Raw genomic sequence first — 17,365 nt, forward strand, 5'->3', positions numbered from 1 at the left:
CTTTAATCGGGGAAAAAAACCGTTCACTAATACCTAATGATTTTTCTTTCGTTTTTCCCAGATGTTGACCTATTTTGCAGCATTTGAGGTATTCTTTGAAGAAAATCTGCCAAAGTTATTTGCTCACTTCAAAAAAAATAACTTGACTCCTGACATCTATCTTATTGATTGGTAAGACTGTCAAAGTATTGTATAATTTTAAATGTGTACATACTAGCTTTTAGCGTCATACACATGTTTATATAATAGATAACAATGAGTTTACAAAAATTGTAGAGATTAGGTCAGCATTTCTATTTAAGTACTTTCTTTCAGCAAAGAACTTTGTTTCAAAACTGTATACTGTTAAAATTTAGTTTTTATGTTAAAATTGAAACAAACTCCTATCCACGCTATAAGTAGAAACTTATTTCTATAAGCAGTTTGTGACATTCCTCTAACCTTTTTATCATACTCCATGGCTGAGTTGTGTCCATGCATCAGCTTATTTCACAAAACAGCTGTATGTCAGAGTTTGCACCTCCCTATCTGCCACACATTTGAATGTGCATTCTGGGAAAATCTGGTAGCTATCCCATACTGCATGAGTAGGCGATAAAGTGCCTAGGAGACATGCATATAGAACAGCACATGGGTAGGCGCAGCATGAGATTTTCTGCACAGAGGTGGGAGGAAGGAGAACCAGAAAAACAGGTTGCACAGGCATGACGATAGTTTTTGGCCACACAACAATATGTCAGTGGTATAAGGAGGACAAATGTGTTGTCTAAGGCCTCTATCTAGTTGGATGAATTATGGTTAGTTTTCAGAGTTTTAACTGTGGGGTGTGTGGACACAAATCATGCTTATAGCCAACTGTGCCACTAGTTGGTACAGACCAGTTAAAAGTTAAAGTATAGACAGGGACATAAAGTTTTGATTAGGAGAGAACAAAAGAGTATCTGTTGGCAGTTGAAAGTGCTTTGAAATATGAAATTGCCTTCGGTTAGTCCTTAATCAGAGCTAGTGCCTTTTGACTAGAAATGGAACCACAAATCTGAACCCCTTAAAGTTTCAGGGTGAGGAAAGGAGTTGGATTTGAATCTCTGAATATGAGGCTGCTACTGGTGTTTTGGTAGCGTGTTGGCTTCAGAACTCCAAGGGGACTGTTTGCAAGTTTAGGTTTGTATGCAGCTGAAACTTCATTAACGGCTGATCAAGCAAGATTTCAACCATTTGTCTTGATTAAAATGTTGTATTCTGATCCTGAGATTTCCATGTTAAATTGGCTTAACAGTTTAAAAGTGAAAAGAAAAGGAATACTTGTGGCACCTTAGAGACTAACAGATTTATTTGAGCATAAGCTTTCGTGAGCTACAGCTCACTTCATCGGATGCATTCAGTTTAAAAGTGGTTAATCAGTGTGTGTTATCATAACTTCTCACATTTAATGTATCCTTTGCGTAAGCTCCTTTAATATAAGTGGAGACACGCTATTGTAAAGGTTGTTGTCAATAGCTACCGGTGTGGTGCTCTGCTCTTCTTCAATGATAACAGTTGGCTGCGTGCGTGTTCCCTCTGTGTGCTGCCCCAGCTCTGCACAGATAGCTGACACAGCAGACCTGAGAGAACCCCCAAAGACCACAGACTTTCTAGTAAGGTACAAAGGCACTCAGCCAGGTTTATTGTCAAACGAAGGACAGTAATAGTTTCCTATAGACTCTACCGGACATACTACGAATATGTGCCCCCTGGCAATGGACACAGCTCAGACAGTGGTGGGACACTCCATTGCCCCCTAGGCTGGAAGACTGTGCCGTTCCAGACCTATTCTTATACAAGTGCAGAACAGATTACTCATCCCTCCTGATGTATTGAGGTGCAGCCCCTTTACACATTACGGTGCTGCTTCTCCCCTGTTACATGTTGGTTCAAACAAATCTATCCATCATGTTGTCCTTTTGACCCTGTCTTTAAGATGCACCTGCATGTTCCTTATCTCTGTAGAGTGTTCTGATGCCATCTTGGCACAAGTTCCTCTTATTAGCATTTATGTGTGGATGCACCTGCTTCTAGCAGCCCTCTTCTTGCTAACTTCTGTGAGTGGGGCCTGCCTCTGGCTCACAGCCCAGCCTTTGCTTAGCAATGCCTGGAAGTACTTTGGTTCAGGCTTCAGGCCTCAGACTGGGCCTCTGATACAAGAGTTTGTTTCAGGGCCTCATCTTACTACAAAGGTGTTTCTCCTTCCTAAACTACCTTTGCAGCCCCAGAGTTTTGGGGTTTGGCACACCAGCCACAGTATATCCATACATGCATCAGTGCAGGAGACTTCCTCAAATTATAAGTACTGCTAAGTAACTTAGGTTTGTATTGTCAGTTTTTTGTGCTGTGGCTAGGTTGGATAAACTCACTGTTTTGAGACTGGAAAACCACATTACCATTCAAATATGGTCAGATTACATCCAGAAATCTCTGCTAATGGTTGAACCTGTTTTACGTTTCAGCCTTAACTGTACATTCCTTTCAGTTGGTTTGTTGTGCACAGTTAACATTTTTTAAATATTATACTTGGTTGGAAAATGCCTTGGTGTTTAATGGCTCAGTGTCTAAAATGGGAAATGAATTTGGGTGCCTCTATTTTGGTATGGTCAACTGGAGACCCCTAGAAGGGATCTGATTTTCAGAAAGTGTTGCGTATATGTCCTCTGAAAATCAGGCACTTTGAGATGTTTAGTTTTAAATACTCCAAAACTGAGGCTCCTAAAATAAAAATAATACCTCTTATATAGCGCTTTTGATCAGTAGATCTCAAAACACTTCTGGCTTGCATATGTTTGTTCTCACCACACCCCTGTGAGGTAGGGAAGTATTATTCTCATTTTACAGATCAATCACTTTTGAAGACCTTGAACACAAAACTACCCAAATAGCATGAATATAATAGAGAGTCTGTATTGAAATCTAGGTTTGATATGTTAATGATCTTCAAGAGCTAATTATCTGTTAATGCACCAACATGGTGCTTATACAGTGTTCGCTGACTTTAAGATTTGTTCCATCTCTGGTCCAAGGTGCTTGCAGTCTGAGACCGGTACATAGCACAAGACATACCAGGAGATCCAAAGGAGAATGCAAATTTAGGGTATTTGGATTTTGTTCACTTCTTTAATGTAAAATTGGAATGGAAAAGCTGTGGTGTAGGTAGTGTGTGTATGTGTATGGTGGGGGAGCAGGGAGAGATGAACCTTTGCGAGGGATTGCAGTAATGGAAGGATGAGGACATGTTGAGTTGTGGCTGGGATGCTATTTCATGCACAGGGATAGCATGAAAGAAGGCATGAGAGTGGGAGTAGGAGGTGCACAAAGCCTTGGAAGCAACCTTGAAAAGCTTTGGCAAGGGGCAAGCGGGGAAGCCAGTGGAGAGGAGTCAAAGATGTCAGATACAGCAGCGATTCTCAGCCAGGGGTCCAGGGTCCCCTGGTGGGCCGCAAGCAAGTTTTAGCGGGGCTGCCAAGTACAGCCAGCATTCGACTCACTGGGGCCCAGAGTAAAACGTTGAAGCCCCACTGCATGGGGCTGAAGCCCAAGGCCCTGAGTCCCGCTACCCAGGGCTGAAGCTTACACCTGAGCAATGTAGCTTTGTGGGGGGGCCCTTTGGCATGGGGCCAGATTATTTAATTATGTCATCATCATACCCCCATGATGAATATGGGGTGTAGTGTCACACCTTCTTCTTAGGAATGGATTTAAACCTGCCCTGCCATGCCCTGTCATTCACTGTGGTTATAGGTAGGGAGTTTGGGACCAGATGGAAGTAAAAGATCTTGCACCAGGATGAAATAACGTTTCACACAGTATGTGATACCAAACACAACATGCTCCAGAGGACCTTTTTCAGGCTCTAGAAGTGCATGACTGCTGTCCCAGGAGCAGACAGCTGCAGGATATCCACTAACTTATGGGTATTCTCCTGCAAGATCTCTGCTTGAATGCCCAGTGAAACAGCCATGTGCTGCAAAATGTCCTTATGGGCCTTGAAATCCTTCATCATTGGAGAAGAGGAAGAACTAGGCACTGCTTTATTGTGTGGTATGAAGAAGGGGTGGTTAACTGTGCCAAGGCTGGCTCCCATTCCTGGACCAGCGGAGCTGGAAGAGGCAGCTCCATGGGCTCCACACAGGAAAGGCTCACTGGTGCCGGAACATGCAGTGGGTCCACAGTTCCCATCACCGATCTGCCCAGCAACCTCGCCTTAGAGCAAGCTGAGGAGTGCAATCTCTGTGACTCAGCAGCATCCCATGGGTTCCCTGAGGTCACTGGCAAGGATAGGGCATGAGTGGCCAAAGGGGGCCCCAGCCCGACTGCGAGATGAGTGCTGGTGCCCATAGTGCTCCGTAAATGGTCCCTGATGTGGAGCTGATGATGGCGAGCAGGAGGAGGAAGACCCCGACCTTGATGTTGAGGAGCCTCGGGTTTCTGGGATAAAGGTGGGCCCAGTCTTGAGGGAGTGAGTAATCAGTTTGACTCATCTGTCAGACCGGAACGAGGCCGGACCTGGTGCCAAGTATACCAGTGACTGAGGCCGCATCAACCCCCAAGTCACCAGCAGCAGTGGAGGGCGGTGAAAGCTGCCAAGGTAACATCTGCAGGGCTCACTGCAGCGGTCCTGAGGAGTTTCCTGGCACTGAGGTCCTTTGCATCAAGTCTGGTACCTGCCCTTGTTCCACAGACTGTGGAAGGGGAACATTGGGGTGCGGTGCTGAGGGACCCAAGGGATTCAGTGGCCCATCCAGCCAACAGAGCTATAAACGATGCTGACGTGGCAAAGTGCTGGGCCAAAGAAGGTCAGGATGGAAAGGTAGAGGAGGTCGGTAGCCACCTGGTACGCCACTGACATGAAAACTGTGCCAGCATCGGCCCCATTGGTACAGGATTCAACGGACGCCCTGGGGCCAGAACCGAAGTTGATAGTACAGTGTCTGTAACAGTGAGCAGTTATAGGCACCATCCCCCATGCCAGCAGGAGCCATGTGCAGATCCACACTCTTCCTGGGGGAGGCGGAAGAGTCGATCAGTCTTATGCAACCTTTTCCCCTGTGCACTCTATGGGGAATGGCTCCTGCTCCAGACTGCGAAGCAGCAGGACTCTCTGAACCTGAGGGCGACCTTCAATCCAAGGAGGGCCTAAGGGTCAAAGCAGGCCACATGGCCTGTTCAGCCCGGTGCTGTTTGAGTCTATTTCATGAATGATCTAAAGATGGATCACGACTCCTTGACATGGGCCTCTCCCAAGTACAGCAAGCACTGCATGTGGGGATCATTGTTTGGGGTCATTGTTTAAACATTGTTCCATCGTGAACAATGTTTAAACTCTAGTGAGGGCATCACAGGGGAATACTTAACTAAATATAACTAACACTAAGGGTACTACTAACTCTATACCACTAAAATCAGAGGTTGTGAGGTTAAGACCACACAGAGCTCTGACTTCAGCCATGGGCAGTAAGAAGGAACTGAAGGGGGTCAGGACAGCACTGCCTCATATAGCCAAGGGAGAGGCTATGGCCATGAGGTGCAAGTGCCGCCCCTCTACAGGAGCTGCTAAGCAAAACTCTCTGGCTCTGATGCACTGGTCCATTCCTAAGTGGAATACATGGCTGCATCTACTCAAAGAGCCAGTGTATTTAAGTCATAACTATTCTAATAACAAGAGTTCCACTGGTGGATTTTAGAGACTCAAGGCTTGCTATCGAGCAATCGATATGTGTAGCATAGTACGTTTGTGCAGAGCCTGTGTACAGAGTACCTTTTGGACAGGTCTTTTCCTTCCCAGGAGTAGATGAAAGAAGATAGCATTGTTTTCAACTGTAACAATGTGGTTAATGCTGAAGTAGAAAAATCTCTGCCATCCAACAAATTTATTTGTATTTGTAATCACTAACGGACCTAATCAGAATGGGATCACTATTGTAGTAGGTATTGTATGAATGTTAAAGACACAGGCCCTGCCCTGAAGATTGCAGTGTACGTTAATAAAGATTCAGCAAGTGAGGATAGGTAACAGTACAAGGAAAGAGAGGGAGGACCAGGGTATGCAGCTGAATGGTTCAACAGTGCGTATAACTGGATTCTAAGAAATTAGTTTTTAGAAAAGATTTTGTGCAACTAAACAGATGTGTTAAAAGGATAAAGTAGATGGCATTTCTATTATAAAGTATGACTTGGGTTTAACTGATGTGCTTCAATTATGTCAGGCCAAAATGTGACATACCCTGATACAAAATTCTGTATAAAGTTATTTTGATTAAATAAAAACTCATAGGCTGTTGCTCATCATGGTCATACCATGGCATCAGGGCTGACTTCTGCTGTCATTTTCAGTGTCACTTCTGCTTTTTTTGCAAGTTATCAGTGATTGTGCTCTCGTTGTGTGGCATCCCAGAGGCCAGCTAGCACTTTCCTAAAATACTTGTATATGCACATTTTCATCATAACGGAGCTGAAAGGAGCAGGGACCTGTAGTACTTTCTCCTCCCCCGATTCCACCTAACAGCATCCATGGCTGTGTTTAAATTACTCTAATATCTGACATCCCTTTATTTGTTGTTAAACCCCTCCTATCCATAGTACAGATTTTCCCACTAAGAGGAAGCACATGCATGATAAGGACAGAAATGTTCTAAGAGCTAGTGGCATAGTTGCCTCCCTATCAGTACTGCTCTATTACTTTAACTTGTAATAAATTCAGCTTCAGAGCAGTAGCTGAGATTTCTGATAGTTACAAATATTTCAGTTTGAACTTCTGTTAGAGTATGTGCAATATCAATTTTTAATCATTGTTTTAAGCACTGTTTTACAGTGCACTGTTTTGTTCACTAATCCACAGAGTCTGATGACAAACCCCAGGGATTTATACATAAACTCCTTACTAGCATTAATGAGTTAATTATCCCAATTCCTTTCAATTTCTGAAGAGAATAGAATAGAATAGAGTATGATTAGTGCTTTCAGAGTGATTCTTTTTATCCTACAAGTAAATTTTTTCAGTAAAGGAGAGGTTATTCTAGTGCATGGAGCTGAAAATTTCTGTAACTTTCTGCATAGCTGTCATTTTTATGCACATGGGTAATTTAGGTCAGGACTGAAGTCATGACAACAGAACAGCTTTTATGGATAAAGACAGAGCAAATGAACACATTATCATCCAATTTTAATGATACACAGTCAGCTCTAGAGACTATCTATTTGCCATGTGCCCTGATGACCACGTAGTGCAGGGGTCGGCAACCTTTCAGAAGTGGTGTGCTGACTCTTCATTTATTCACTTTAATTTAAGGTTTTGCCTGCCAGTAATACATTTTAACGTTTTTTAGAAGGTCTCTCTCTATAAATCTATATATTATATAACTAAACTATTGTCGTATATGAAGTAAACAAGGTTTTCAAAAGTTTAAGAAGCTTCATTTAAAATTAAATTAAAATGCTGATCTTACGCCGCCAGCCTGCGGTTCCGTTCACCTAGGCCGGCAGCAGGCTGCACAGGTCCTGTGGCCGGGACCCTGGCTAGCAAGGGGCCCGGCAGCAGGCTGCACAGGTCCTGTGGCCAGGACCCTGGCTAGCAAGGGGCCGGCAGCCGGAACCCCAGACTGGCAGTGGGCTTATCGGGGCCAGCGGCCTGGACCCCAGACTGGCAGTGAGCTGCACGGCTCAGCCCACTGCCACTCAGCCTGCTGCCAGTCTGGGGTTCCATCCGCTGGCTCCTGCCCTCCTTAGCCCGCTGCTAGTCTGGGATCCTGGCCCTGCCCACATAGAGTGGGTACCTACCTTCTCCCTGGTTCTAGCCCATTCTCTTCCCCCCCCCCCCCCCCGCACTGAGCTGAGGGTGGGAGTGCACTGAGCACAGGGCTGGGGATGAAGGAGCAGGTTGGGGTGCAGGGTCTGGCCAGGAGCTAGAATGAGGGGAGGGGGCTCAGGGTTGGGGCAGGAAATTTGGGTGTGGGGTGCTTACCTGAGCAGCTCTCATTTGATGCGAAGGGTGCAGGTGGGAATGGGGGGGGTGCAGGAGCTCCTGTTCGGTGTGAGGGGTGGGGATGGGAATGTGGGGGGTGCAAGAGTCAGGGCATGGGGTGGGGGGGGCTGGGGGCATGTGAGGAGGGTGAAGGAGTCAGGGCAGGGGGTGTGGGGGGGCTGGGTATGTGCGGGGGGTGCAGGGGTCAGGGCAGAGGGCTGGGGGTTTGGGAGGGGGGTGCACGGGTCATGGGGTGCTCCCAGAGCGGCTCACAGCAGGGGGCTGGAGGGGATATGCCCTGATTTCACTGCCCCATCCCCACCTCATCTCCGCCTCCTCCCAGGAGCAGCAAGCGCACTGCGGCTCCGCTTCTCCCCCTCCCTTGCAAGGGCCATCAGCTGATCAGCGCCAGGGAGGGAAAGTAGGAGGGGCAGGAACCCAGCATGCTGGGGGAAGAGGTGGGGGAGGGGGAGCTTGCCTGCTCTGCAGCAGCAGCCAGCAGGACCAAATTTCTTCACTCTGGCCCAGCTGGGGGGCGAAGAAGAGTGAGCTGGGGCGGGCAGGATTTTTAATGACACGCTGTTGCCTGCCAGGGTCCCGGCCGCCGTCCCTGCTCAGCTCGCTGCCGGCCTGGGTTCGGCAGCGGGCTGAGCGGGGCCGGCAGCTAGAACCCGGCAGGCAGCACCATGCCATTAAAAATCTGCTCGCATGCCGTCTTTGATATGCATGCCATAGGTTGCCTGACATAGTGTTTCAGGGCCATTTTAATCACTCCACACTCACGCTGCACTGTTCACTATACAGCTTGTTGCTTAGGAAACTTGGGTATCCTTTTACATACATTTGACTACAGGGCTTAACAATTATGTTATATTGATTCAAATGAAAGGGCTTTTTACATGGGGCATGATTTCCATAAATCTCTTAGAAGTGCATGTAGACTACACAGCAACAAAGCCAGTCACCAGTCAGAGAGGATTTAAACAAAAACAAAACTTTATGCCTCTGGAAGAGTGTGGTATTCTCCATTATTTGCCCCTTCTCTGGCTTGTCTATTTTTATATTTAGAAATTAAGGTCTGTGTGGAATGCATTGTTCTCTTATTTTATGTTTTCTACTTTTCTTTTTTACAAACCACCATGATCATATATATAAATAAAACAGGCAAATTTTAGTATTGAATTTTCATGTCTTTTGGTTCTGTTTCCAAATTTATTTATTTGCTGTATGAATTTGGGAAAATTACTTAATCACATCTGCCTATCTGTAAAATGGGGAAAATGTTTGCCCATTTTTGTAAACTACTTTCTTCCAGAGGGAAGAGCATGATATGTGTTGTTTAGGTATTATTATTCAAATAATCTGATAAAGCAAGCAGAAGAAGTCCGTGAAGGCCTGCAAAGTTACTCCTTTTTCATTTAAAGCAAATGGCATCAAAACTATATGCAAAGAATTGCATTTTGTCTTCTGATTTATTCTATTGTGCTAATTCTTGCTGTTATAACAACTCCATTTTAAGTAAAGGATAGGCCTCCTATGGTAAATACTACATCAGTTAGTATTCAAGCAGTAACTACTATTTATTTACTATACATAGAAGTTCAGCTTCTTTTATAAAACTTAAGGGAATTGATGGAAGAGGGTTTAAAGTTTGATTTAGGTGATTTGCTGACCTCTGCTGGAGAAAAATTCTGTGCAACAGTTTGTTCATAGGAACACTAACTGTGATCATTCAGAATGTTAGAAAATATACTTGCAGTATGGCCGTAGCCACGCTCTCAATGCAGAGGTATAGTTAGAAGCTGGAATTAGTAATGATACAATATGAATTACTTGTTTAGTTATCTATAGTCTAATAGGGTAGAGTGGGATGCCAGTGACTCTATACTGACATTTGGTCACTACTATGATGCTACTAGTGTGAATGAAAACAGATTTGTCTTCCAGAACAAAGATGAGTGAACGAAGGAGTTGGAGTATCACTCCATTTCATACTGCAATACAGTCAATATTTTGGGCAATTCGGAGGACCTGTGGGCCCTTGGAGGCTAGTGAGGATGTGGTTTCAGTACCAAGAGAAGGTTCTCTCTTAGGCTATTGGTTCTGTAGCCTTTCTCTGGCACATTCAGCTACTCATGCAGTTTGAACTATGCCATCTTTTGCCTGTGACTGACACATTTGTCTCTCCCTTCATCAATTCCCCATTGGGTATCTTGCCATCCCTTTAAATTCAGGGTTGCCTGAACTGACCTTTCCACCAAAATTCTCCCCACTCCCGTTTTCTCTGTCACTGTTGAATACAACTATTCTCCTGGTCAGTCAGGCCTGGACTCTGGGGGTAATCTTCAATTCCTCTTTCTCCCTTTGGCATGCACCCTGGCTGTGTCCACATCTTGCGGATTCTTCCTATGCAATGTTAGTAAGATTCATTCTTCGCTGTGGCCACACTGCTAAAGCTGTTGTTGAAACCCTCATCTCCCATCATGATTATTAGAACTGCTTCCTCTCTGGCCACCTCAATATCCATGTTGCCCCCTCCAGGCCCTCTTCAAAATACAGTCTCTAAAGTAATCTTCCTGGCCCATATGTCTGTCTCTCTCTCTTTTTTTTAAATCCTACCAGCTGCTTCCCCTTCTCTGTTGCATTAAGTTCAAGTTTCCTGTGACCACCCTCAAGATTAACCACTGTTCCCCTACCTTCTTATCTCATCACCAGAACTTTTCCACTCTTGTGTTCCACCAACTATGTCAGTCATCTTGCTCAATTTGTCTGTTTCTCCTGCAACCATTGCCACACCTTCATCATCTTCCTCTGAGCTGGATATCAAAGCCTTACTACCCTCTCCTTACACAAATCCTACCTGAAGACCTACTTCTTCCATGGCAGTTGGAACAAACCGAATAAGCCACCTATTTCACTTATATATCCTGAGAGAACTACTCATCTATAGGTAGGGGAGCAGGGTCAAACGCTGGAAGAGGCATGGCATAAGATCCCTGGAATTTTAAGCTGGAAATTAGCATGTGAGAAGACAAAAGGAGTTGGGGCGGGGGAGTGCGGTGAGGAAACTTAATTTATAAGACATGCCTAATGTCACTCAGCCTACACTGTATATTACATCCCTTTCCCACCCCCATTCTTTCTCTTTATGGATTTTATGTCCATTAGCAAAAGGAACTGGGTCTTCCTATAAGTATGTACGTCACCTAGCACATTTTGAATAGCTTTGAAATCTAAATTATACTTTCTGTGAAACAGTGTAAAATACCAAATATAAAAGAACTTTCCAGTACCTGATCACAAACAAACTGTTGTTCAGCTGTTATTAAAGACTTGTGTGCTTCTGTTCTGCCGCTTAAATTTTTTTTATACCCTAACCCTGAAGATTTTCCTCTGTTTTCAGGATATTCACATTGTACAGCAAGTCTTTGCCACTCGACCTTGCATGTCGTGTCTGGGATGTGTTCTGCCGGGATGGAGAGGAGTTCCTATTCCGTACAGCCTTGGGAATATTAAGACTTTTTGAAGATATTTTGACCAAAATGGACTTTATTCACATAGCCCAGTTCCTAACAAAGTTACCAGAGGACTTGCCTTCAGAAGAATTCTTCACATCTATTGCTGCAATTCAGATGCAAAGTAGAAACAAAAAGTGGGCTCAGGTAAAGAGAACGTATTAGTCTCATTTTTTTAATAACAAATGAAGGTGTATTTGGCAGTGCCTGGGACAATGCAGAACAGAGTATATTTTACGGTTTGGTAGGCGTGTAGATCACTTTATACTGTTGGTAGGTGAACATTTAGTGAAAAGGCTGGTTGTCCTGAACGTCTCCCCTCTGGAAATCAGGAGCTGGATCAGTACTCGTTGCAATAAAATTGTGGTGGATCCAAGCTTGAATAGTGGCAGTGTGGAGCGTTTTTCTCCTTTTTCTCCTATTAATGGGAAAAGAGGTTAAAGAAAACTGAGACGTAGATGTTCACTATTACAACTTCATATTTAAACAAAAACAAAAATTGGTTTGGTTTGTGGGAAAAGATGAGACAACTGAATCCTCTATGAATTTTCTCCTCTCCATCAGCACTCTGTTGCCAAACTGTCCTTAACAGGGATCCTAGAAATCCAATTGCCCCAGAAAACCTAGAGTTTGCATTTTTTTACAGAGAATCTTTAGTTTTTACATTTTGTGAAAAAATAACATTTACTATTAACTAAATTTTACTGAAAGTACCAATGTCACTTATTCAATACATGCAACCTCCTCCCCCTCTTGTGGTTGATTTTTGAATGCGCTTTAAATTTACATAACTATACATACTTCAATAAACTGCTTCGGCATATAGAAATTATTCAACAGCATATGGGGGTTGTGTTTTAACACATCTCAAATTCCACTTCAGCCTCTAGATGTGAGTAATTAAATTATGAAAAGATGCTGAAAACTTTTGTCACCCGTAAAGACCATGTCATTGAATCATAGAATATCAGGGTTGGAAGGGCCCTCAGGAGGTCATCTAGTCCACCCCCTGTTCAAAGCAGGACCAATCCCAAATTTTGTCCCAGATCCCTAAATGGCCCCCTCAAGGAATGAACTCACAACCCTGGGTTTAGCAGGCCAATGCTCAAACCACTGAGCTATCCCTCCCCCCATTGAGTTTGGCAAGGACAAATTTCATGCTGCTGGTAATATGCTGTTCTATACTGTGTATGCAGCAGGGCTGTTTACATTCAAAGGCAGACAATTGTAAAACATATGGAAAGTGCTAAACATAAACTGAATGAAAAGAAACTAGAACTAGGCTAAAACAGCAGGGCCATCGACAACAGTAAAGAAACAAGGCACTGTGACTGGACTATTCTATTTTACCATAGTGATGGGCACTGATAGGCTTCCAACTTGCTTAAAATTGTAAATGTATCAATAAAACATGTTCAACTGATAGCTCTCTCTCTCTCTCTATATATATATATATATATATATATATATGGTGTGTAGGGAAAATAAAGTTCAGCATTTCATTTTAATCGCGGAAAAACACATATTTGTATGTATGTTTGGTTTTTATCAGAGAATTTTGTTTTATCATTGAAAACTAGGATCCCCGGTCATAACCTCAGCAAATAGTGGTCAAATATGGCAACGCAAATTTGGCTTTCTGCTCATACCTCTGCAGAGAAAGAAGCTACTTGTCGATAGCTGCATTTCTTTGTGCTGAAATGAGAAACTGTCGAGACCACCTTGGCTGAGCCCTAGGGTAGACCACAAATAGTTGTGTCCTGCAACAAATGTTTGTTTCGAGTGTCCGGGGTACAACGTATAAATGTGTTTACTTCAGTGCCTTGACCTAGACAAGCAAATCAGTGCAGTGCCATTTGAGATCTTCGTTTGAAATCCAGTCACTCAGTCCTCTTCTCTAATTGTTATTGCTACCACTGTCATCATCTAACATAACATTTGTTCACTACAGTTTCAGGCAGTTAAGATTCATTTGGTAATACGTTTTTTCTCAGGCAATTTCTGGTGGCAGAAAGAGATGTTCTACTATAAGCATGTCAAAGAGTCGTGAACCAACCCCTAGGCTTCGTGGTGCATGGTTTTGGTTTTTTTCTCTTCACCTTAGATTTTGTACCTGGTCAAATGGGATGGAGAAGTGACACAGTGCCCACGTGGCAAAGTGCCCCAAAGTCTTATGATGTTAGCTGTTTCTCAGACCTCCCGTTTACTGCAGAGGATCTTTCAAAGTTTGAAATTTTTTTGAAAATAATTTCTTTAAATATTCATGCTCTGAGGTAACGGAATGGGAAAATCATGCAATAGCTTGTTGGTACACTGTAACCAAATACGTTAAAGTCTGTTTTTAACTTCATTGTGTGTTTTTTCTTTCTCTCAACTCCCTTTTTGAAATGTCTAGGTACTGGCTGCCCTGCAGAAAGACAACCGGGAAGTGGAAAGAGGAAGCCCTTTACTCAAACACTGAAACTATGGTTGCCTCAAATTGAGATCCAAGGGAAAAGAATATGAAGTGGCAATTGTATGTCAAGATGAACTCAATATGTAGAGCTACAAGTGTGTTGTTTTGAGTTTTTTGTTTAGCACTGGAATTGGCCTTAAAGAAAAAAATGGAAAAGAAAAACTTTTTAAGTAACAAAACCAAGGCTTAGCCTTAAGAAGCTTAATATAATGTGTGTTTGCTGTGGACAGCTTTATACATTCTGCACTTTTAACAAAGGCAATGAAACCAGGCAATTTTAAGCTTGCCTTTTTTATTTCAGTATAAATATTTTTAAATACTGGTAATTGGTAACAACGTGAGTTGCTTTGAAAGTTACTCCCCAGTTTGATTCTTAACCAGAATATACATGCATAAGTATAGGTGGATTTGGAGAACCTGTTCCATAACTGGTACTGGAGTTCATAGTTAAGTGAGGTAAGGACCACTTTCTTAGAAATGTCCCCTTTTTTAAAAATCTATAGGCCTCATTTACCAAAGAAACTGTTAAAATAGAACTACATTCCATCCCATTAACTGAAAACCAAGACCAAACACAAACACCATGGTAAGTAGAAAATACACTTAAAAATAGGGAGGGAGGAGTCAGACTAGCAGTACAGCAGCAGAGTCCATTTTCAGCCTGCCTTGCAACAGTGTTTCCCACCCATATGGATGCATTGGGAAAGTGCCACATTAATCCCACTGGGTACTAAGCTCTCCAAGGGCTGATCTGTAGTATTATAGCATTATTTCCCATTGACTCACTCCCATGCACCTATTGAACAGAAGTAAGATGCTAGTAAATGGTAATTAGCAAGTGAGGTTTGCTGGGGAAAGTGTCAAGAACTGGTAATTCGCTAATGGGATGAGTAAAATTCATCCATTGATCTAGTTCTTTTTGAGGATAACGGTGTTCTTTAAGACCAGCCTGTACCACACGGTACTATGCTTGAGCAAGTTACGCAGATGGCAAACTGCAGTTGCATATTTCCATTATACAGCTAAAATTTTCTCTGCCTTCATCAGCTGTTTGATTGTAAATCATACGTGTCCATGATTTACATTGTACACTATACAAAAAACTTCATGGGATAAATTGCTTTATAAATATGAATTTCAACACTGAAAAGGGAAAATAACTGAAACAATATGTATTTGATAGCTGTAAATGGGAATTTCTGAATCCTCTCTCTAGCTTTGGATCTTATGTTCACCATCACCCTTCAGTCTGTCTTTATGCTGGCTGCTCTGATGATGTCTGAAACACAAGTATAGATGAGAGAGAACTGGATTAAAAGTGGAAGTATACTTGCACACACTATTAAATTCCAAGTACATACAGCGTATAATGTAAAATGTCTATAGGATACTTGCAAAATACTGTCCATTAGTGAAGTAGTATATTTTCAATAAGTGGTATTTTGACTGTAATCTTAGACTCAAATGCAACAATGATTTTTCCAAATAAAAGTGCTTCAGGATTCTGTCACTTCAAAGAGTATGTAATGCAAATGCAGCTCGCAAGTCTGTTACCTCTTTGGCCCCTCTTCCCCTTCCGCACTTTGTATACCTACCATAATTAGCTACTTAGTTTATTTCTGGTGCTGGCCATTAATTTCTTCAGTAACTGGCAACATAGTAAAAATTCTTGTGAAGGTAAATGTCCAGGCATCAGAATGGCATTTCCATTCTCTCCTCAGAAATTGCTTAGCTTTGGTCCTTTCGTGACTGATATTGGCATTGTAGATGCAATGAAGTGCAATAGAAAATTGGAAAGTCAGTACCTTTTGATCTACGTTACCTTTTTAATATCACAGATATGCCTTTTTTGTGAAGGTGTATAGAGGCCTAACATCAAGAACATTTGCACTATACATTTACGTACTATACATTACGTATTTATGCAGACCAACTTTATCCTCAGTATACATCCAGTTAGATGGTACTGTAGCTGGCTTCGAAACTGTAACTTAGTCTTCATTGCAACTTAATTTTTAGGTCCTTTTAAACCAAGTGAGTCAGAACATGGTTCACCTACCTTATTGGAATGCAATGTTTAGCCACTGGATATTTAGCAGCCATCCCCAATCTGGTCTCATTTTGCTCCCCATCTAATCGGATGTTTAATGTTAATACTGAAAATGGACTTGGTTGTGGAAAAAGGCCTGCTGCAGCACTTGTACACTGTTTGTTACTTGCAGATGTAATTATTTTGTTCTGTGGTTGATTTTTTTCTTAGAAGATGTATATATTTTCTAATTGATTTATTTGTGTACATAAAGGTATGTTCTTTAAGTAATGAAAAAAGCAATGCAATAAGGAGCTTTGCACAGTTTGTTTAAACCCCCTTTTCCCCCCAAAAACCTTGTATTTGGGAAAAATTTTCACCTGCTTAAAGATAGTTGTTTAAACTTTTCAGTATACTTGATTTGAAAATATGCTTGAATTTTGATAATGCTGTTGAGATGTGTAATAATGGAATAGGATTATTTGCCACTGTAGCTTTTTAATTTTCTGACAGCATACCAAATATCATAATTAGCTATTAAGAAAGGTTTTCATAATTAAATTCAGGGATTGCATACCAGATTTTTGACAACTTGATTTTATTGTTCAGGTGTTCAAGGGTATGTGTAACATGATGCATTGAGATTCCCCTATTCTCCATCAAAGCAGAGAGTTGATCTTTTTCCCCCCAGAGGTTTAAAAAAATGAAAATGCTGCAATAATTTAGAAGTATGCAACTTTCACTTTACATGCAGCAAACGAGAAACTAGGAAGACTGCAACCTGGTTTGGGATTTTGTGCAACCTGCACTTTACAGTAAAACAAAATATTTTACATCTTCAATCAGTAATAGTCAAAATGTATCATTTAGTAAAGAATTTCATTTTGAAAGGTACTTTATAATGGCTTCTATTTTTGAATGTTTTAAATACTAGAATGATATGTAAAGAACTATTGACACTCTGTATATCATGTTTGTTTTTATGTACAATTATCAATTTTTGTTGAAGTACATGTATCAAACTGGAACTTTTTTGAACTGTAAATATGGTTTTATTAACTAAAGTCATGTAAATTTATCTAGATCACATGGTGTCAATTACAGTGTAATCCACGCTGAAGTTCCTGAGTTTATATACTAATACCCAACCTTTTGATAAGGAATCAACTCCTCTTCCTGACTCCATTCACTGAATGAAACAGAAACTCCAACTTTGCATATGCTCCAGTTTCATAGTGTTTGTTTTTTTTTAAACTTTATTTTCCCTTCCCTGTTCTGACAGCTATAATCCCAGTCTGCTTGAAAATACTTCGAATTGCTTCCTTTTTTCCAGCTAGCACATACTGGCAATAAGGTTTATAAAGAAAGGGATTTTCAGG

The 17,365-nt window shown here is 42.1% G+C and overlaps 1 protein-coding gene across 2 annotated transcripts in view; it reads left to right on the forward strand.

Annotated features, from left to right (window-relative positions):
• Window positions 1–17,106, forward strand: part of TBC1D14 (TBC1 domain family member 14) — a 110,433-nt gene extending 93,327 nt beyond the window's left edge. For both annotated transcript variants that reach the window (XM_077815879.1, XM_077815880.1), the window contains 3 exons: window positions 62–171; window positions 11,391–11,649; window positions 13,898–17,106. In XM_077815879.1, the coding sequence (XP_077672005.1) occupies window positions 62–171; window positions 11,391–11,649; window positions 13,898–13,963 (435 nt within the window). In that variant the 3' untranslated portion in view covers window positions 13,964–17,106. The remainder of the gene's footprint in view (window positions 1–61; window positions 172–11,390; window positions 11,650–13,897) is intronic.
• Window positions 17,107–17,365: the final 259 nt, after the last annotated feature.

Source organism: Eretmochelys imbricata, chromosome 4 (assembly GCF_965152235.1).
Source record: "Eretmochelys imbricata isolate rEreImb1 chromosome 4, rEreImb1.hap1, whole genome shotgun sequence".
Taxonomy (NCBI): Eukaryota; Metazoa; Chordata; order Testudines; family Cheloniidae; genus Eretmochelys; species Eretmochelys imbricata.